The sequence below is a fragment of the Gymnoscopelus microlampas genome (assembly GCF_963454915.1).
Source record: "Gymnoscopelus microlampas genome assembly, chromosome: 21".
In the NCBI taxonomy this organism is placed as follows: domain Eukaryota; kingdom Metazoa; phylum Chordata; class Actinopteri; order Myctophiformes; family Myctophidae; genus Gymnoscopelus; species Gymnoscopelus microlampas.
Genome location: NC_139958.1, coordinates 16277985 through 16301138, shown reverse-complemented (window position 1 = coordinate 16301138; position 23154 = coordinate 16277985). Strand labels below are relative to the sequence as shown.

At 42.9% G+C, this 23154-nt stretch overlaps 1 protein-coding gene across 13 annotated transcripts in view; it reads right to left on the bottom strand.

Annotated features, from left to right (window-relative positions):
- rapgef1b (Rap guanine nucleotide exchange factor (GEF) 1b) overlaps nt 1-23154 on the bottom strand; it is a 61258-nt gene that overhangs the window by 21330 nt on the left and 16774 nt on the right. For 3 of the 13 annotated variants that reach the window (XM_084046964.1, XM_084046965.1, XM_084046967.1), the window contains exons 2-10: nt 11101-11246; nt 9290-9468; nt 5754-5910; nt 5075-5163; nt 4579-4743; nt 3740-3790; nt 2582-2696; nt 1221-1407; nt 462-1016 (exon numbers count right to left, since the gene is read on the bottom strand). In XM_084046964.1, coding sequence (XP_083903090.1) covers nt 462-1016; nt 1221-1407; nt 2582-2696; nt 3740-3790; nt 4579-4743; nt 5075-5163; nt 5754-5910; nt 9290-9468; nt 11101-11246 — 1644 coding nt within the window. The remainder of the gene's footprint in view (nt 1-461; nt 1017-1220; nt 1408-2581; nt 2697-3739; nt 3791-4578; nt 4744-5074; nt 5164-5753; nt 5911-9289; nt 9469-11100; nt 11247-23154) is intronic. The other 10 variants (XM_084046973.1, XM_084046968.1, XM_084046971.1 and 7 more) reach the window with 9 other exon arrangements.

The window sequence follows — 23154 nt, the reverse complement described above, 5'->3', positions numbered from 1 at the left end:
CTCTTCCCTTCCTGTCTCACTATTCTCTTAGGGCAATGTTGAGACTGGCAGACAAAATCTGATCGTTGGCCTATACATAATGGAATCAGATTGGTTCTATCAAGTCTGAACAGAAAAAAAAACAAAGAAAAAAAGATGGAAATGTTTTTTTGCTAATCAGATTTGAACCACATTCCTATGTTTTGAAATGCAATTCAAATCTGATAAAGACGCGTCTCAGACTGGACACTTTTGGACGCTGAAGCCTGATTCATACTTCAACAATAAAGGATTACTCATTCAATGTCATTACCACAGCAACCAATGCAAACAATGTCTAAACACACAAATCCAATCTCATCACTTGTAATAAGCAATTTTGGGGGATTTGCCCACAGTCTGAACAAAGCCTATATGTCTGTCTCTGGTCGTTCCTTGTTCCTCAATAACCACCTCCATCACCCGCTGTTGTTCCAACTTACTGTGTTTACTCTTTTTCTCTGGTAGTGGTGGGGGGCTACCAGGGAACTCTGCATTGTCACTGGCCATGTACTGGGCCACAAACACCCCGCCGTTTGCCTGGGGCATGGGCGAGAGCGAGGTGAAAAGGGGGAACGGCGGCGTCGGGTGCAGCTCCTCCTCTGACAAGTTGTCGTACTGTGAGGGGTAACGCTCGTACAGAATACGCGACCCGCCGTCGGGGAATGGCGACATCTGGGTGCTGCGGCGCTTCTTCTGCGGTAGAGCCGGGGGTGCGCTGATACGGCACGGGTGTAACGGATTCATTTGGTTGGGCTGGGGGCTCCAGTACTCTGGGGGCTGCTGGGGAGGAGGGGCGCTGAAGCGGGGGTGTAACGGGTGCTGTCCTGGGACCGGGGAAGAGGACTCGCTGTGAGACTCTGGTAGCGGGCTCAGACACCCGCCAACCGGGGCTGGTGGTAAGTGATCCCCGACTGACAAGTCCTGGTGGAGGAAGTCATAGTCTGGGTCATAATTCTCCGTGTTGTCTGTAGGGGGAAGAAGAGAGAGTACACGTTCTTTGGAGACAATAAAGATGATTATTAGGTTGGGAATTTCATAATAAATAAATAAAAAAGGTCCAAATAATATACTTTTACTTTCTTTAGTTTTTAGCGGTAGCCTTAGCACTGCTATTTACAGTAGGTCAATAAAAGAAAAACAATATATATATATATTGCTGATTGTTCACTGGCAATGGTGTGTGTATTTTGTGTTCCTACCGAGGGTCTCACAGCTGGTGTTGCGAGAGCACTGACCACTGTCCTGCTCCAGGGAGGACAGTTGTTCATCAGACTTGCTGAGTTTCCCCATGCTGCTGCAGGGAGACAGACGGGGGGAGTCGCCCCCGTATGACTGGCTGCCCCCGGAGAAACGCCTCTGAAGGAAGTCCTGCTCATAGTCCTGTGGCTGCAAGTATGCACGCACACACACACACACACACACACACACACAAAATGGGAATAATTTAAAAAAATGTAAATGGGATGTATACACTCAACTTTAGTTAATTAAGCAATATGACACGAGAGGGAGTGCTGTTATACTGTATGTATGTCAGCATGGTTGTGATTAGGTTGTAGTGTAAAAGTAGATACTGTACGACGTACAGTAGTAATACAGCACAACCATGTGATCTTCAGAGTGAAGCTTCATTTATACAAGAGCTCTAGTTAATTAATTAACTAAGTAATTGGAGACAACAGATTATGATTTTGTTGATAATTTTTTAAGCAGCATCAATGTCAAACCCAATGAGGTGGGTAAAAGAAATTGGCTAATGTTAGCAAGCTAGCTAGAGGAGCCATACGTTACAGTAAAAGAAAAAAGTCCAGTGTTGTTGTACTATATATCAGCACTCATGGAATGTCTCTTGTTGAATCTAGTTACTCATCTGGAACTAACTGTTGTACAATTTCCTTTTGATGATGTGATTGTGAATATCTAATCTGTGTAGATTTATGTACGCACCTACCTACCTCCCTACCTACCGGTACCTACCTAGCTACCATATGTTAGAATGATAATAATTTAAAAAATGTAATTATGTGGATCTCGGATTCCATATGGGAAAGGCGTGGCTCCAATGTGGATCTCGGACTCCATGTGGCCAGCCTGTGACGTCAGTCGTCATTGACGTTAGTTGTCTACGACATATGATGTATGACTACACATTTGCGCAAGGTTTCAACCAGATCCAAGACCCATTTACTTTAATTTAAAAAGTAAAGTTAAATCATTCATAAAGTATAAAACATAATTATGTGAAAATAACTGCAAATTACTGGAGTTTTTAAGTTAGCCTACGGGCAGTGTGCACAAGAAAGTTGGCACCGATCGGTCCAACGGTATGTTAGATTAGCTCTGGATAAACACACACACACACACACACACACACACACACACACTGACGCTCTTATAGAAGGCCAGCCTCCTGCAGAGCCATGTTGTAAAAATAAAAGCTTAACTAAATCCCCCCCTGCATTTTAGTGTAATGTTGACTGACTGATTTAGTTTTTCCCTCTGTCATAGGCGTGACAGCATGACATATATTGTCCAATATCTCAGGTGGTGAACCTCTCACCTGTCTATGAACGCTGCATGGCAAGCTAGACCCACGGCTCATAGGGGCGACCACAGCAACCCGGGTGGGCGATGGAGCCGACTGCCGCTTCTTAGGGGGCAGCGCTGGTGGAGGACTGGTGATAAATAAATAAGAACAGGTTCAATAACGGGAACAGTAGTTCGTTTTCAAAAACAATGCGAAATAGGAACAGGAAGGAAAAAGCACACAGAACACACTTTGTCCAACATGTATGCACACACAAATGCATGTATGAATACATGAACACAACATATCCAGGATATGTTCCTCCCTTCTGGAGGTAGGTAACAGTGAGATGACAGCGGGGGTGTCTCTTGTTAGCGTCTCTCAGCTTTAATATAAATAAAGCTCTCCTGCTTGTCAGACTTTCATTCTTCCAGTGGATTAACGCTGAGTTAAAATGGAACTCAGGACATGATCGGAGGGCCAGTGCAGCACTGGATGAAGCTGAATTCACACCAGCAGCGGCAGTGATTTCTACTGCTCCGTTATATTGTGGATAGTGGAAGTGGATCGAGCCAGCACAGCTGCTCGGCAGCTCGATACCAGTCCCTGGCAGCTTGTTCGTAAAAATGTATACATTATAGGTAAGAAATAGGCCCTGCGGTTGTTCAGTCTTGATTCATTCCACATCTACAACTGCTAGTTTAAAAGTTTATCAATATTTGCTACTTTCCATACAGCAGTCTGGTCAATCTCAATCTTGAGTGGGTGCGCCTCGTCCACGGCTACTTCAGAGCACAGCACGTTTCCGGTTTGTCTGGCGCTCTATCTCGCCTCGCCACACAACGGCAGTTGGCGGCTTTTGCTAGCTCCACCTCCTTCCACGGTCTGGAAAGCGGCGGTCGCTCCTCACCATAGATAGGCTTTGAATTGAATCTCGACACTTTCTCACAACGCGGAGGCAGCATGCAGCTGCTGGTGTGAATTCAGCGTAAGTCAGTCACACACTCTCATGCACTGGACTGTCTTCTGATTGGATGAGAAATGCTTGCAGTGAACAACAGGATGGAACAAACTTTGGGACAAATCAAACATGCAGGTCAAAGCACTTCCATCCAATCCAGCAGGTTTGTGAGAGACTGGGGTGGGATGTTATAATGCTGAGTTAAGTTATGATCCTATGAGCTGACATACTTCTCCTTTTGTGTGAGTCTCCTTTGGCCAGCATCAGCACTCAACTGTGCTCTGTTCCCCGAATCCAAAGAGAAACCACAGATCAAACAAATGGAGAGAGGGAGACAGAGCAAAACGAGTAAGAAAGGAAGAGACAGGCCACCAAACCAAACGCCTAAAGAGTGACAGGAGTTGAGGATTTCTGACTACTGTAGATCTAGAGAAAAAAAAGGAAAAAAAAGAAACCCCCTTGCAGACATATCTACATCCTGAAACACAAACCGTATCATCATATTGAGAAGATAAACATACTTTCAGACACATTTCAGAAACTCCCAACTTTCCATTAAAAAATGTGGAACAGGGGATCCACATGGGAAAGACATGGCTCCTATGTGGATCTCAGACTTCATGAGACCAGCCAGTGACATCAGTCATCTTATCATGTCGGTCATTTACCACACATATGAATCCACATTTGAGCAAGGTTTCAGCCTGATCAGAGCCCTTTTGACTTTGATTATAAGTTAAGACATACGTGAAAAAATAACGTGTGCATACGTTTGGCGGTGAAGTTTGGCGATCTGTCCAGAGGTTTGCAAAACTAGCTCTGGACACACACAATGAATGACTGTACGAATTAACGAATGAATGAAAAGTGTCTTGTGAATAATAAGCCTGACATTGTTCTTATCTCAGTTCCTTCATCTGAAAAGTTAAATGAAAGGAGCCAATAAAGAAGCAGACTGCAGTGGAGGTGGTGAGGTGATGAAGAAGAGAAGGCTCATCTCAGAATCGGCGATGTGCACATCACTGAGTGTGAGATGCACATGAGCAACGTGTACATCCGTGTTCCTCACCTGAGTTCCGCCATTTTAGCTTCAGGAAGTGGTGGCTTGGGTGGGGCTACGTCTTCATCAGTTGTGTCAGAAGCAGCCTCTCCGGGCGTGGCAGCAGGCGGAGCCATCTTATTGGAGACCTCCTGCTCTTGGTCTGCCAAGGGGGGCGGCTCAGGTGTGCTACTACTGACAAAATGGAAAGACGTCGTCTGCTGAGTCATCTGGCTTTGCTATTTGTTTCTCAAGTCTGATCGATCTCTGACCTATCTGCATTGGTTGCTATGGTAACAATGTAACGATGACAAATACAATTTATACTAAGTTGTATGACAGTGTTGCTCACAGAAAACGGCAGATCTACAAGCTCACAATGTGTTGCATTACGGCGCGCTTTGACCTTGTAAATCTGTTACTTTTTCGGTAGGCCAAAAATAAGGATTTCCGCTGCCAGTCTGAACATACAGTAGCCTAATGTGTACATGCATGCAACCCAGGGGGCGCACAACATTGCCCTCACCTTTCAGCTGTGGTGGCAGGGGTTGCTGGTTTGTTTGGGGTGGTGGGTGAAGGCTGCTCTTGTTTCTCTATGGTTAGTTTCACCAATTCCTGCTCATAGAAACAGACAACAGTGATGCCTCCGTTCCCTCCAGTAAAAAACACAGCAGTTAGCTACAGTCAATAACACCAAACAGACAAAAGGCATTCATAACCCCTTCTTCTCCATAACTGAATGTATAGGAGCAAGTTTAGTTATAGTTTAGTTTATTTGCACACAATGATACATGTATACAGTTAAACAGGAATTCCAAAGAGTATTTGAAATGTGCTTATTATAGGATGACTCCTTGTCATATAAAAGAATGTACAGTAAACAAGGAAGAGACTTTAACTAAATTAACTAAAAACAAAAATAATCAAAAAGCGTTGAGATATAACAACAAAATGACAAAGAATTACAACAAGAGTTGGAAGTTGGTAATGCAAGCCTAATGATTGGGTTTGTAAAAAAACACACTTTTTAAAATTAGGCCAGATGTATACATTTTGTCAGGTGTTCAGGCAGATTGTTCCAAAGGAATGGACCTTGGTATTGAACTGTAAATTGACCTTGAGTAGTCCTATTTGGTGCATTACTAAGTGGAATGCAGCTTTGGTAAGTTGCTACTACAGTAACTTTCCATGCATCCTTCTCTCACCTTGACTCCGTCCAGCACTGCTTTGATAACAGTAGTAACCGCCACTACGTTCTCCTTGTCCTCCAGGTCGATACCGTCCAACATCACCTGGTCAGACCAGCGGATGAGGTTGGCAAGACTCTGGTACACACGGTTGTGACAGGAAGACAGTGCCGAACTGATAGGAGGAAGAATTAAGCAGAACAACGTTTGGATCAAAAATACACATTTAAGATCTTTACTCACCAAGGGCGTGACCAACAAACTATGCAAACATTTTAAAACTGTCGATGTAATTGATGCCTCAATTCATGTAAGGTAATGCCTTTATTCACGGTGAAAAATCGCTTCATCGGCACATAATATTCACATCCTCTGTGGATGTAATCATGCCACAATCAACCAAACCAAATCAAAAATATATATATTCAGGTGAATTAATCGCTAATAAAATATAATATAGATAATAAAAATGGCCCTTTGTAAAGGGCAAGAATGAAACCACATTCATCTATACTACTGTATATCTACCATATATAACTAAATGTTCAGAGCCAGCTAGGGTTTAGCCGATCTACAAGCTCACAACACATCGCTAAATGATGTGTGGTGAGCTTGGATATCTGCTATTTTCACTGCACATTGTCTTCAACACCGGCCTGTGATGTGTATAAATTAAGCATATAGTCCCAGGCTGTTTTGCCCACAGTATAATGACATGCCCAAAGTAGGGACCCCAGGGTTAATTTGAGGAACTAGGTAGCTAGGGGGGTTGTAAAAAGCTTGTCTACGATAATGCTAACTGTACACTTGTATCTGAACAAGGAGGTGTGGTGCTGCTTGGGTGTAGTGAATTGAGTGTTCAAAACCAACAACAAGGTGTGGCCCAGGCCAGTCCCAACATGCTACCACTGATTCACTGCCCTGGAATATACCTCCAGTGTCTCTACACAGCTCATTCCTAAGGTAGGGTTTGGAGATGTCCGTAGCTAAGGAGGCTAGACGAAGTTACGGTTTGAGGTATGGGCGAGAATTTTGGAAGCTAGAGGGGTTTGTAGGCCTGTCACAATTATTACATAATCGTCTAATCGCAATTATTTGAGATAATCACAATTATTTTTGCATAACCGTCATAATCATTTCCATGTTGAAAAATGTCCATTTTCAAATATTAAAAAAAGCAGAAATAGTAGATCTACAAGCTAGTAAGCTTGTAGGTGTAGCTAGTAAGCTTGTAGGTCAGCTATTTCTGCATACATGTATAAAATCGAAATGCATACTAAATATGTTAATACTTTCTTTGTATATGTAAGTTTTGTCATATCTGCCCTGTGCAATTTTTGACTACGAAGCCTACAAGGCAAACATAATTTTTTATGTTCCAATGTTCAACGCCAAACACACAATTAAATCGTTAATAGCAATTATTTGAGTGACAATTCATCGTCAACTTAAATTTGTAATCGTGACAGCCCTAGAGGTTTGTCCTAGAATGTGGATGAAAGCAAGGGCCTATGGGTTGCATGGTCATAATCAGGGCCTTCTGCCTTGAAAGAACAGTCAGTAAGTCAACTAGTAGTCCCAGAGCTGAGGTAAGAGAGACTCAAGCCTTTAACTATTACACAAACATTCTCTTAATGGAGCGCAGCGGATAGCGTGTCGACCACATAATCACATCATCCCTGGTTCAGTTCCGGCTGGAGACCCGGTTCATGCTACTCCCTTTCAGCTCCCTGTTTCTTGTTTCTCTACTATCTATCAAAATAAACCTAAAAGAAATAAACAAAAATCAGGCTAAATTATTGACTTAAAATCGTGTCACATGAAGATCGGTAACTGCTACCTAGTACTTGGGTAAGAGCTCAAGTATAGATTATTAATCGACTGTTTAGTACGGGTATACTTTGCACATTATGTGTGTCAACATTTTTGTATTTACAATTTAGGCATTTAGCAGATGCCAGAGCGACTTACAAGTGCAACATCAGAGTAAGCAGAGTAAGCATGAACCCTAGCCAACAAACAAGGTAAATGGTCTCATAACTAGAGTCTGCAAAGAGAACAAAGTAGTGCCTCAAATAAACTAGGATACAAGGTAAAAATCAAACCTAGCATCTGTCTAAACAACATGCCATCTAAATAATATTCTTAATATTTGTGGTCAAGAAGAAACAAGTAGCCAATAGTCTATCTACATATATATACACACACACACACCTACACACACACACACACACACACACACACACACACACACACACACACACACACACACACACACACACACACACACACACACACACACACACACACAGACACACACACACACACACACACACACACACACAGACAGTATAGTATAGTATATACACAGCATATATACATACAGTATATATATATATATATATGTCGGCTATAGGACACATTGGCAAGGAGTCCTGGTGCTAAAGCTAAAAGTACATCTAACTAATCATCTAGACTAGATCAATCAATCAAAACTAATCATCTACACAGTGATAGGGTACCATTTGACTCTGGGAGGCTGGGATCAAATCCCCAGGCACTGATGCCTATGAAAAGTGTGTAGCATCCATCCATCCATCTACCCATGAATACAAAAATTACTAACTGACATACAAATCCTGTTACCTTTGACCTCCATACGCATTGACTAGCAGAGCAAAACACAAAGACAAAGAGAGAGAGAGAAGTTTTAACACGTCTGTCTGACAGACATTCCAAGACCAGAGACACTCCAGTATGTCTCATACCACAGAGAGCTTAAGTTTACCACAAGTGGCAGCCAAGAAAACGGACCCATTCAATTACTTACTATAAATATATGCTGGCATTTTGTCAAATTCCTTTTGATTACAAGAAGCTACATTGCTAATATAGTGCTATGTCAACAGAGTGACAAATGAATGCGATGTGTAATTCTTCAGCTATTCAGTTTGTATAATTCCAGGATGCCTTTGGTTGAGGGAGCCCTGGTGTGATGGCCTCTGTCGCAAGTTCCCCTCCGCCTTCAGAGTAAGTACTGTATTTATTATAGCATAACATTCTAGCTGTAATAAGTCCTCTGTGCTTTACAGTTAAAACATGAATGGCATCAAGAAGCAGTCATGAGACAAAACTAATGAGCAATCTTGATATACATTAAATCCCTAATTTAAAAACATTGAGGGAATTAAAAATAAATACTGCCTCATATAGCTTTGAAGAGGAAACTTTATTGCTACCCCTACCCCAAAATACTATAAATCCTCTTTTGGGGGGAAAAACATGAGGATCAAACAAAGGCTAAAAATATCCATTCCACTTACACACAAGATATCTCAAAATGTAATGGGTGGAATGCCATAAGATTTGCGTAATTTATAGAAGGATATTTTTAAAACATGTGTGAAAAGAAATTAGTGGAGCCCACAAGAAATTTGGCGTTGATGGGTCCAGCGGTTTTGCAAGACGCATACACACACACACACACACACACACACACACACACACACACACACTAGACTCATGCAGAGCCACGGCGTACAAATAAGGCTCACCTATGCTGTATGCGGGCCTCCACCTGCACTAAAGGCAGGATGGCTTCCAGCACCTTGCTGGCCGAGCCTGGAAGCATCTCCAGCACCTTCTTCTCCACCACCATCTTGTCTACAATGGTCTTGAAGTAGCGCAAGGCGCTGACCACCTCCTTTTCTTGCTCCTCCAGTCGACTCACCTTCTGTAAGAAAAGGAAATAAAGTCAACCTACAGGCAATTTTGGATTGGTATTCCCCACTCCTAACCTATCACACAGCCCTGCATTTTTAAACTGTAACCATATAGCAATGTATGTATGCTGACTACAGTTATCCAGAATTTGGAGTATACAGCTTATACCGAAAGATGTTCCATTTAACCCAGTGGTTCCCCTACTTTTTAGCTCGAGACCCAAAAGAGAAATTAGACGTCTCCCCCGGGACCCGGGAAGATTGTTTGTTTGTTTTTCTTTATTGATTTAATTTACGAAATTCTTTTTCGAGGGAAATTGTTGAAAAATCTTTTGAAATAATAATAATTCAAAACAAAATGTAAGAAATTACAATAAAAGGGATGATTACACGCGACCCATAAATGGGCCCGACCCACTGTTTGGGAAACACTGATTTAACCAAAATAAGTAAATAACCCTGGCATTCCCATTTGGGGCAAATCTTCAAAATATTTCATTTTTCTTACTTTCTTTCTTAGTTAATTTTCAAAAAATTGATCTATCGGATATTTGTTGTACAACTATGTCCTGTATATAGGGTTCATATTTGGACTTCAACAGAAATGCAGCCCAACTCTGAAGCCATAATCAACCCACAGGTCAAAGCACAATCTATCAAGCAATGTGGCATGGAGCCATCTTTGTACCACAGCAACATGCTCTATCAGCGACTGTATCAGCTTCTCTAGTGTTATAGGGCTGTTGGGAAATAAAACTCATTAAAACAAAAGCCTTGAGAATGGAGTGGAGGAGTTCATTCAGGAAACACCCATTCATGTGTTCTCTGGGCGCACACACCTGCTGCATTGAAGCCAGACAGCCTCTACTCTGCACTGGCAGGGAGTCTGTGGGAACCCACAGAGGAGCTCGCACACACAGACACAAAGCAGAATAAAGAATAATACACAGGAAATCAGCTGTCTTACGAACACGTAAACAAATTAACTGCATGTATAATAGGTGGGAGACAGACGGACGTCCCACAATACACGTACATTTTAAGCTTGAGTTATACTTTGGCTTTGTACAGACTACAGGCAAATCAAATTTGTTTCTCAAATATGATCTGACTGCCCACACTGTTATTTGCAAGTGATCAGGTCGGATTTGTGTTTTCAGACTTTTCAGACATCGTCGACCTGTGCTATGTGCATCGATTGCTGTGAGTAATGCTTAACTTATACTGTGTTGTATGCCGGTGTCGCACACCAAAAATAGCAAGATCTATGATCTAAGTATAAATCAGGCTTCAGTGACCAGACTGAGAAATCAGATTTGAATCACGTTTTCACCTCGGAATGTGGTTCATATCTGATTAGCAAATTGAAATTTGTTTCATATGTTTTGTTAATGTTCAGACTTGATAAAAACCTCTAATTCCCCAAATCTGGGCTGCCAGTCTGAACACAGCCTTACAGCGCAAGGATCGCACACCGAAAATAGCCGATCTGCAAGCTCGCAACATGTGTCACTGTGATACGTTGTGAGCTTGTAGATCGGCTATTTTTGGTGTGTGCCACTAGTATAAATCAGGCTTTACAGGCACATGAGTCCACATGCACACACACACACACATACACACTCATGCGCACATACACAAACCTTATTGACAGGTTTCTCAGCACTCTTAACTGCTGGCTCAGGCTGCAGCTGTTTGCCCTTCTTTGAGGGCGTCCTCTTGATCTTGGGAGAATGGAACTTGTCCATCAGCTTCATGGTGAAGGATGAGAGGTGCGACCGCTGCGAGTCTATGGAAAGAACAGATGAGTGGTCAGTCAAGGAGGAGAGATAAGAGTCTCATGAAGCATTAGAACCCAAAAGTATAAACATATATTTATACTTTTTTATACTTCTTCTGGGTGTATAAAGCTTGCAGTTACGCATTGGGGCAGTATCCATGCTATACTTGTGTCATTTAACATTATTAGTTTGATTACGGTATATCAAGAAAACCAGCACCTCTGGATGCACACAGGCATCTCATTTTATTTCGATTCCTGGTATGAAGTGATTTTATGGGAGGTTGATACATGATATGACACGGTTTGTCACACGGTGACAAAATGAATGCACACACAGAGTGTGTTTAGACAGGAAACAGAAAAAGTCTAGGTCTTAGTTCATTACGTACAGAGCATTTAGTTAAAGCCCCCAAACGCAACATGATTTTGGTATAATTGTCAGTGTTTTGTTCAAGTTGTAGGCCTGCAGGTAAGCTGGGCGGATGCGGCATATATACTCGGAAATACCCCCTACCGTTTGTTTGCATTCTGACTTGGTCTATATACCCTGTTATTATATCTTGTTTGTTATATGTTAGCACAGTCTGCGGAGCATGTAACACCAACATTTCACTGCACATACTGTAGTTGTATGAGTGAGTGAATCATACCTGTAATGCCGAAAAACAGCAGTGTTCACAGCCTTTACTAACTAGTATAGATAAATGACAGTTTTGTCCAGGCTCCTAATATGAGAAGGACGCCAAAATACGTTTTGTTGAATGTGTGTCCAGGTAGTTCCAAGTTCCAATACCCATTCAATTCACATTGAACGGTATGATCCCTTCAATTGAGGAGGCTGGTCATCAGAAATGTGTGCAGTTTACAGCCAGATGGAAGAATTAGACTACTTTGTGTTTTTCTTAATTTCTTGTGCACCTTATTTTTAAAATCAACCAATCAATCAAACTTTATTAAGGACACATGGTTTTAAATTGTATTCAAATGTTTTTTATAATGGGTGTCCTAATGCTCTCTTTGTTAATGCCCTGTCTTAATGCTTAATGGTTTGCGTAAAGCACTTTGAATTACCTTGTTGTTGAAATGTGCTATAATTGCCTTACATAATAGTGAGATGCATCATAATAATAAGAGTAATTTAACAGTCTGCTGTCAGCAGCATGTTGGATGTGTATGGGGATAGAAGCCTTCCACACTCTTCAAACAGCGCTCATCCTCTTCCTCAATCTCTCTACACCAAACTGAATCAGAGAGATAAATGCTATACAGCGGTGTCAGCCACGAGGAAAAGAGGGTTTTATCAGTGACAAAACTAAACTCTATCTGTGTAATCTCCCCACAGTCTGGTGGCAGTAGGATTTGGCATTCCACTGCCATCAGCACAAAACACTGAGCGCTGAATAGCAATCAGCAACATCATCATCAACAACAGCACCACCACCACACATACTGGGTTTCTACCTGTTTTTCTCTTTCATTTGCGCCTTTGATTGACGTGTCATTCATCAATCCTTATTCTCCTGTTTCTCCATCCATCATCATTATTCTCTATGAAAACCAAAGCCTTATTGTTTAAAAAAAAATATATATATATCTAGTGGTTTGTTCTAGAAAAATATGACTGAGATGAGGCATGCCATTACAAAGTGAGTAGACCTCCAGTCCTCCACTACAGAAGTCTTCACGGATCTACACAAACCGAAAGAAAATACCTGACAGTACCTGAGATCCGTACACTACAGGTTCTGGTCCATGAAAATAGCCTACAGCTGATTCAACAAACCAGTAAATTACCCACAATGAATGTCTCTTACTCTCTTTAATCAACATTTAACCTGGTTTCTAATCACACACACACTTTTTATTTAATTATTTATGTATTCAACTACTGTCACAAAATATATACAAGGAAACATATCTAGGAATTTAATTATTAGCCTAGTTATGTCAACTCAAAAAGAAAAAAGGAAGGAAAAAAATCCTTTTGATCGTGAAGCATCAGATGACGAGATAGACACGATAGCTTTCACTTCAGGGTGGATATAAATAGTTGGTGTTCTACCTCTGTTAGTCACACCATCCATGGAGTAGAGACAGACAGGTCTCTCTAGACAGCCAGAAGGGACTGACAGAGAACACAAGGGCAAGAGAGAGCTGGAGCAAGCGCTAGAGAATAAAAGAGTCATTCTGGTGACTAGACACAGTAAAGACCCAGGGGAAGGGGATGACATGTTCAGATCAGCCTGTCCTGGTAGCTGTCTGAATCAATAGTGAGTCTGGGACATGAGGTGTTCCTACACTCAACAATCCATAGTGACAGACTTCTGCCGATGGTGTGTCACTATGGTGTGACCAGCATTTGAATACCTAGTCTAGGCCTTTTATAACTGTCCCCTGAGGGTACACATGCCTTCAGTATCAGCACTGCAGTACAAACACCTGTAGGCTATGCATGGATGGTATGGTTTCACTTCATGGCTAATCTATGCATGTAGAGTGATTATATGCTTTCTGTTGAACAGTTAAATTTATATATTCTTTTTGCCCCACTAAAGCCCTGCTGTCTAATGCCTGATTTACTTGGTTGCAGGCTGAAAATAGCAGATCTATAACGTTCACAATGCATTCGCAGTGCATCAGAAATATCCCAAAAATCTAATGGACAGATTGCCGTGAAACATGCTGAGCACCTTCTGGAGGATGAATCCTAACCATTTCAGTGACACCATGACCTTTCCTCTAGCACCACCCTCAAGGCAAAATGTCAACTTTGCGCTTTGCACAGATATTTCAGAGTCTAATAGGCAGAGTTCAGAATGCGCCCTGCTGTTTTTGGTGACTTCAGCGCCTCCCTTTCCACTGACTTGTGTTGCTTCCCCACATCACACCATGGTACGGTACAGGACAACAAGGATTTACTCTGACCCATGGCACAATCATTCACACACTAGACCTGGTGAGTGAGTGAGTGGTAGAAAGAGAGTGAAACAGAGGAGAGAAAATTTGAAAGAGGCTCGCTGAAAAGAGAAAGAAATGTATGTGGTCAATGCTAAAAAGCGATGATGTTGGCTTTGTTTGTCAGTGGAAACAAAGAACACAGTGTATGTTTTGTTGTCCTTCACAGCTATATATAGCTTGTAACACTATGACTGTCTTTGGATTTATTCTGAATTTATAAAACATCCTTTCATCTATTCAGATTCATAACATATTTCTAAGCCGTGTCTGGGTGGCAGACCCAACACGTGGTTACTAACTGGTTAGGTATTGCATAGCTGCACCCATTCAGTATGGTTAGTGCCAAAGGCACCTACCCCAGAGGGGTAGCTAGAAAAAGTAAGTATCGTTTAAATAATCATTCTAACACAAATGGCATTCGCACCAGACACCACAACTAGAATGACAACGACAGTGGTGAACAATATCAATGGGAGCACTTTCAAATCCTTTTGAATCTGATGATAGATAGAAACAATGGTAGCCAATCAAAATCCATGACCGAATTTACAGGGCATCAGAACGTCATCATTGTGGACGCTCACATCATTATCGTTCTAGTTATCTTTAGTTATATCATTCTTGGTGTGGACGCCCCTTTAGTCTTGTTCAGTCAAACAAGCCCAGGCCTCTGAAGCTCTGCTGCCTTGTTACTGACATCAGTAAAGATGGCTGGCGCAAACGTCACCAATACCCGAGAAGGAACACTGTCACTCAATCACCTCAAAGAAAAGCCAAGGAGGACTTTGAGGTTACAGCTTTATTCCACTTCCCCTGCCCAGTTAGGAACCAGTGACATCAGCAGTGAGTCACCTCCATGATCAATACAGAACGGCCCTCATAAGATCATCATTACCCCCACAGCTATACTGCACAGTGTACATCAGGCACGTACGCACACTACAGGAGTCAGGATCGTCTCTTCTGCTCTCTCGATGACGTTTTATACACCAATTCTATACTCTAAACTTTACAGCATTCACTTTCATCTGTTTTGGGGGAAGGAAAAGTCCCTCTTATACACTAGAGTTCAATGGAAGTCTGGCTAAGCCTGGAAATGACGTCATTAAGACTGAAAGCCAGGGCGAGACAAAGAGAGAAGAAAATAAGATGTATCGTAAAGTGTTCTGTCATAATCGTGAATCTTTAATGACCAACATTCCCTCCACCACCAAAGATGTGGGGCCAACCATTCTTGCCTCCTTCTACCCAGTTACAAGACAAGTGATGTCATTAGCTGTGAGGCATTTGTGACTGAATGTGGCTTGTAATGGAGTGAGTGAGTACAGAAGACATGCAGTGAAAACATAATTTTTCTTTTTTACTTCTTAAGGCCTACAGTACTTTAGACTTTCAAAATGATTGAAAACAGATAATACGTTGTGAGCTTGTATATCTGACTACTTTAGAACATTTTGAAAATGTTCGTCTATAATGACAGGTTTAAAGTGAAGTGAAAAGGCCTAGGCCATCCAAGGACAGGGATTTGCTAATAATCCTGCAAGTCTCTAAATGTTTTTAACACAGCAGCACATATCAATGGTTTAGTCGTACCTCGCCAGAGCTGGCGAAAACTTCTGGGAACTCAGATTAAGTCGTACCCTACTGGCTCTCCTGCCATTGAGGAGCCCTCACTGGGAGGACATAACGCCTCCGCTCTACTCCTACCTTTCAACACCCCCCACTGACAGGCGGCACCCCCAACGAACCCATTGGGGGTTACTGGTTCATCATCAAAGATGGCCCTCTTTGTGTTGACAGGTACTTTACCCCTGCACGACTGAGTGCCCGCTTGTCCATCTTTATTTAAAATCAGTATGCGACAACACAAATATGGACTCCAACCTCCCTCTTATACCACCACCCAACCCCCCCCCCCCCCCCCACACACACAAACACACACACTACAATAACACCCAATGTGTGGCTGCTCATATGAGCTTGTCCAAACCTGTTGAGGGACTGACAGGTTGACAGATTGACCAGCCTCTTGTTCAGTACAGGTGTGATCTCTACAGGACAGCTGGCCGGCCGCTTCACTACCCCTTACACAGAACAGGTTGAGATGGGGGTGACAGATAATGAGGAGCTGCCTAGGACAGGATGCAGGAGACGCTATGCTTGGGGTCACCCTCACAGCTGTCACGTTCAACTCAACTCCTTAAGTAATGGGCAAACCTGTTTTTGAGTGTGTGTGTGTGTGTGTGTGTGTGTGTGTGTGTGTGTGTGTGTGTGTGTGTGTGTGTGTGTGTGTGTGTGTGTGTGTGTGTGTGTGTGTGTGTGTGTGTGTGTGTGTGTACGTGTGTGTGCATGCATATTAGAAGCCGCCATTCGTGGCTTCTAAAAAATGACAGCAGGAGACAAAGAGGTCACAATGCCAGCTGTTAAGTAGGGAGGAGGACAGATGAAAGAAAACAGGGAAACTGAAAATGCAGAGAAAGAGAGAGTGAATAAATCGCCAAAAGTCATTCCAAAGTGGGTATAAGGGGCTAATTAAGTTAAGCTGAATGCCTCTGCTCAATAAAAGAGGACCTGATGTCTTCAAAGACCACATTAGTGGAAAAGAAATTATGTATGGGGAATAAGTTGGAGGTAATACGTTATCCTACTGGCAGTGTGTGCACAAGGAATCGGTCCAGGGGTTTACAAAATTAGACACGCAGACACACGCAAAGACACACAGATCCTCTTATGGACGGCTAGCCTCCCTAAGAGCCATGCCGAAAGCTTGTGTATTTGAGTACGCCAACATAGCAGACACACTACCAAAATTACCCAACAAGCGCTACAGCACACTTTATGGAATAGCAAATAGTTTTAAATCCATTAATTAAAACCACCATGCAAAAACAATATCAATTTATAAGAGCTCAAAATAGCCACTGGTGTCCCCAAAGAGTTGTAATTCCTTCTCTAGTGGCACACACAAAAGCTACAGTACCCCTCATAGTATAAGTTACTGAGATATACTACCGAATGGTCTCATCCGGTGTGAATCTCTCTTACTCATATACAAACTTGTTTCTATACAGGAAATGGTTAAGTTCTTAGAAAGTAGCATCTTTGTGCCTATGATCAAAACTATGCTTGATTCTCAGGATTGCTATAAATGGATGCGTTAAATCGAGGCTATAACAGACAGAGAAATGACTATGTGATACCTGTGTGAACTGTAGGCTACTGGAAAACACAACATACAAACAACTAAGGGTGATCAGGCTTTCGCTGTCCAAGCTCCAAGACTCTGGAATGCCCTACCTGAGGCTATCCGATAAGGTGATTCTGTGTTGTCTTTTAAATCACTTTTAAAAACACACCTGTTAAGAAAAGCCTTTCCATAAATCACCTTATCTATGCTGCATTATCTCTTGAATCGCTCTTGCTTTACAAACTTGTTATAATTTGCTTTAGCTCTTTTTATCTGTTACCCCCTGGCCCTCTGTTATGCTCATTCAAAATGTGTGATTTCTCTTTATTATATTTTTAACTAAATTTTGTTCAGATCAAGTACTTTGTAACTTCTGTTGTTGCTATATTAAGTTATTATGATTATTTTCATTAGTAGTAGTACACTGGGTTACTTCATTCATTCATTCACACACGCACACACATCTGCATCTAACTATATAAATGGCGAGCAACTTCCGCACCCTCGGTGATGACACCCCACAGCTCTGTTATCGACTAAACAACGCACCGCCAGACCACATGTCGCCTACTGACTCGCCACGCCGGCCGCGCTGCATTTACGCCTCGCGTAGGGGACATCTCACTGCTCACTACACCCTTTCCACCGCGCAACATAATTAATTCTACTCACCAAATGTCGGACAAAACGGAAGGGGAGCCCGCTTCGTACCGTTTACCGTGCGCACGACCTCATCACCACAACACCAGCCAGCCGCTGCGGGGTTTTTTTCCTTTTTTTCCAAACTTTTTTTTTGGTCACCATTTTCTCCAGGCACCATTTCTGGTGTAACGTCGGGTGTTTCTTTTCACCAGCCAATCACCTTTCACGTTGCCACGTCCGTTGCCACGTCGCGCTGACGTACGCTAAACAAGCGCTGCCGTGCGCACAATGCAAACGAGCCCAAAGGCGCGCAAAAAAAAGCCGACCATTGCTTAGACACAAAGTCAGACCTGGCAACGCAGCCTACGCCAATCATGTGTGAGAGATCTACAAGCTATGGGGCAGAGACGCCACCGTATCTTAGCAACAACTACAGCGCTCACTCTCATTGGTCGTGTCACGCTAACAGCAGTCTCCAGACAATGGCATCGCAGACAGCTTGCTGTTACTGCTGTAGCCATCACACGCAGTTGCAGCACGACGGACAGGGCGCTGTGATAGCTGCCATGTCGCTAACGCTAACCTGCCTGTCATGCCTGCAGCGGCTGTGCAATCACTTTGTCAACAATGCACGTTCGTGTGGTGAATGTCTATATTGCTGCTCAGTTCGTCCATTGTACATGGTGTATGTTTGTGTGTGTCTTCTGGAGAACTATGTCGCTCCACAGCAACTACAGTAACTAACGTAATGGCAGGACCGCCCCGTGCAACGCATGTTAGCCTGCATTATGGTCATGTAGTAATTTCAGATAATTTCGCCCCGATTAGAGCAGTGTTTATCAACCCTTTCACGCCGCCCCCCCCCCCCCCAAATACACGTACTTGATCTGGGACCCCCCCATTCTGTTTCACTCCGTTCCACAAGTAAATATTGTGAAAATAGCCGATCTACAAGCTCGAAACGCCTCACGTTGAGAGGCTTTGTAAGCTTGGAGATCGGCTATTTCCTACATGATTGCCTCTTTCTTACATTCTTTGCCAATGTGGCCCATGTTTTCATAGCATAGTTTATTGACTACTTCTGTTGCAGAAATGGCCATTTCCTTTACTTTCGGTTTTTTATTGTCTCCGCCAGGCCGAAAGGCATGGCGCAAGACTATGTTTCACCCCCTGTCCGTCCGTCTGTCATAGCTAATCTCTCACATCGTTGACTTGATCGCAGGAAAATAACAGCCCGATGTGGAGAGTCAGTGAGAGCTGGATAAACGACGTAAAATGTGTCAAAAGGAGTCTGTACGGCTGTCGATACATGAACACATGACGTCGGTGGGAGAGGAGATATTGTGTCTTTTGGACAAACAGCAGCGTGGTGCTGATGTTTGTTGTGTGCAGCAGCTTAATGTCAGAGTGTTTGGGTTGGAGCGCCTCAGTGCGGCTGCAGAGTTCATGTGCAACCTCTTCCAGAGAGACACAGAGACACTAGAAACTCTGCTGGGGAAAAAAAACACTGCTGGCCATTGACTTTCCTATGGACATTCATCTACACACTGCAGGTATATCTGCTACACACACAACATCAAACTACACACTGCAGGTATGATGCAGCGTTTGCATTACAGCCAGCATGCCAGCGTAGTTCCCATATGGTTTCAAGGTGGGCTAAACCATATGGACCCCATGTCAGCAATGTCAGCGGCATCCACTTCAGTCCCAACTGCGATGCCCATGCAGGCTATAAGTAGCTTCTACCTGGCCCTTAGGTGGGCCCCAACTAGCCATGTTTATGTGGGACCAAGGCGGGTCCTAACTGGGTTTGCCCATGCAGGCTTTAACTGGGTTCTACCTGGGCCCTAGGTGTACCCTAACCAACCACAGTGCAGTGCCCATCGCTCCAATTGTTGTGACGTCAGGGCTCTCAATACTGCACATTGGTGGAGGAGGAGGGGCCGCAGGGCGACCGCACACATCGCTGAACCAATGGTAGCCCACGGATGTTTCCTCTGTGGATTTACAATCTGCCCCTGTATGCCACATATCATCCGCACTACAGGGTCTTCACTGACCGAGCCACGGCCCCACTGACCCTCATGACGCTACGCCACTTTAACGTGCGGCAGCATGCGCTGGGTTGCCAGGTTTGCACAGCCTGCGCCAGAAACAAGCAACCACCTTCATGAAAAAAAAAAAAACACCGAAATGCTCCGCAATGTTCCAGGGGTGTCCCCGCGCGTCCCAACACTCCACAGGGGGTCAGTGGACCATCAGGGGGTCCGCGGACCCCCTGTGGACCCCCTGAAACATAACAAATATTATTTCTTCAAATTTTTTCCTTTTTCAAAAAAACTTTTCCCCAGTTTCACTCCGGCGACTTGGGTCCCCCAATATACACACGGCCACGCTGGGCCCCGTGCGCGGCTGGGGTTGAGGGGGGCGTAGCCCCCCGAAACTCTAGTTGTTTATAAGTGACCTTCCCTGTACAGCGCACACATCTGTCTATAAAAATGAGAACATAGTGAGCGACACAGTGTCTGCTGCACTGTAAAACAAAAACCACAGAGGAGCAAGTGCCAAGTATCATATCTCCGCAGGCAAGACCTGCTGTGGTGCAAGAGAATGGAATGCAAGCCCTCAGGCACGTGAGAGAAGCAGCGGGGGACAAAATGGAGAGGAAAGATTGAAAAACGCAACAGGAAATAGTTAAGTGCTTAGTGAATTATTTATACACTCCATTGTAGTGGGGTCTTTCCTTGGCTGTGTTCTATTCCGTTTAGTACAATCCTCATTAGCTCCTTGGTTATTATTAACCACTTTCAACCTGGCGTCCCTCGAAAATTGCTAAAACAGCCGATCTTCAAGCGTGATCCAATGCGTTGTGAGGTTGTAGATCGCCTATTTTTTGCTATTTGTCGTATGACTAACTATTAAGTGGTTTAATGAGTCAGATTACAGGCCACATTAAGTGTTATCTGTCCCACAGCCCATACTGGTCCACAAGGATCGGATGTCAGGGAAGGGAACAGCCATCGGAATGGAACATGTCCCTGGTTATTGGCTGAATTGACGAGTAATGGAGTAGTACCGTGGTCGACTTCCAGTTTTCCTGCAGTGCTGTCTGAGTACGCTGTTTAACAATGAGCCACAGGAAGGAGCAAAAAGAAAAAGACATACGGTCTGTGTTGATGGAGCACAGCCAGTCAAATGACCTTGTGAACAGATGCATCCATCACAGCTGAACATGGTAGAAGGTTATCACTCAGACGTATGACAGTTTGCAGGGTGTATATCTGAAAGGTTTTAGTAGCCAGTTAGGTCACTACAAGAAGTGGACAGACATACTGTATAGTCTAAAGGGGTTTTCAAACTATTGGTCGGGACCCCAAGTGGGGTCGCGGGTAGGTGGCGTAGGGTCGCACATTGACAACTGAAAAAGCTAAATGTATCATTCCCATTAAGTCTGTTGCATTTGTTTTTGAAAAGCATAGCCTGTAAATGCATTTTGTTCATGTTTTATTTTTTGATCAAGGTTCTGGCAACAAATATAAGGTAAATGTATACTGTATGTATCCATTTACAAATGAATGTGTACAGGAAAACTTTCCTGTAGCTTTTAAACTATGTTGATAAGACACAAAATAAGCAGGAATTAGTGTTGTAAATATGTATTTTCTTATAAATATTCCTATTCAAGGCTACCAAAGCTCAACATATCAGACAAATTGTTAATTTTATTTGGAACAAAACGGTTGGTCATTCGGCTACAGATATTTTGGAACAAAACGGTTGGTCATTCGGCTACAGATATTTTGGAACGGTTGGTTATGCTAAAGTTAAGCCCAATAATGACACAATCCGCCGAAACCAGCTGAAACTGTTTGTTTGCTCAAGAACAAAGTAAGGCAAGCAAGGAGAAGTAGCAGCTGATAAACAAACAAGAGATGCAAATCTTGAAGACTCATTTCAGCATGAGAACCAAACATGGTCAGTTGGCCACCAAGGTTTCCATCTCTTGTTTGAGAGTTAATGTACAGTTGAACAGCTCAACATCACTTTTCATTGTTTGTCAGCTGCTGCTTCACCTGGCTGTATTTGTGTTTTGTGCAAAAAAACAACAACAACCAACTGCTGGTGGATATTTTGAACCGATCCGACCAATAAGCCCATATATGGAGATCTCTGTATCTGTCAGTCCTTGTCCCTTTTATGCCCATATATGGAGATCCCTAATATAGCTGACAGTTTTGTTTGCGCCTGATGCCATGACGACACATTTAGGTTATTTTGCCATAGCTGCAATGCATTGGGAACTCCTTATATGGTTATGGCACAATCTTAGTGACATGAGCGTGACGACGTGGTCCGCTGGCCCGCCAGTCCTCCCATTAGCCCATTTTAATATAGGAGGATGTGAATTTGAACAGATCTATTATTTGATTTACTTTTAATTGAAGATAGGGGCAGGTATAATAAGATGTATCTTCTTCCTGCCCCCTTTTAATTTTTTGAATATGTAAAAAGAGAAGGGGGGGGGGGGTAAATGAATTTAATGATGTTAAACCATAAATGGAATAAATAACGATGAAATAAAAGATGAAATTTGTGATGCCCCAATATTCAGTTACACATCTGGCAAATGTGGTGCTTTTATCACAAAATGAACTATGCCGCCCCCACTACTATAAATCAAAAATCTAATAAAGAGTCTGTCTGTGTGTCTGTCGGTGTTTCCGGAGCTGATCTCACAAACTGCTGGACCAATCAACGCCAGATTTCTTGTGCAAACTGCCAGTAGGCCAACTTAATACCCTGCACACATTTTTCTTCTGTTTTTTTATACCTTTTATATATCTTTATTGAAATATCTAACTTTATTTCCTCATGCTAAATATATTTGATTGATTTGTGAAATTGGTTTGATTGGCCTGATCAGTTTCATGTGGCCAGCGAGGGTATAATTTAGGCCCTAGGATTGCCTCATTCAGAAGGATCCTAAAACTGGATAAAATCTTGTATTATCTTTTCAAGTTTAAGGTGTGTGGGAGTTTTTCTTAATGAAAATCTGATCTTCAATTTGCTCTTTGACAGCCTAATTAACGTTCAACAATGAGATATGGATCCTCAGATAAGGCT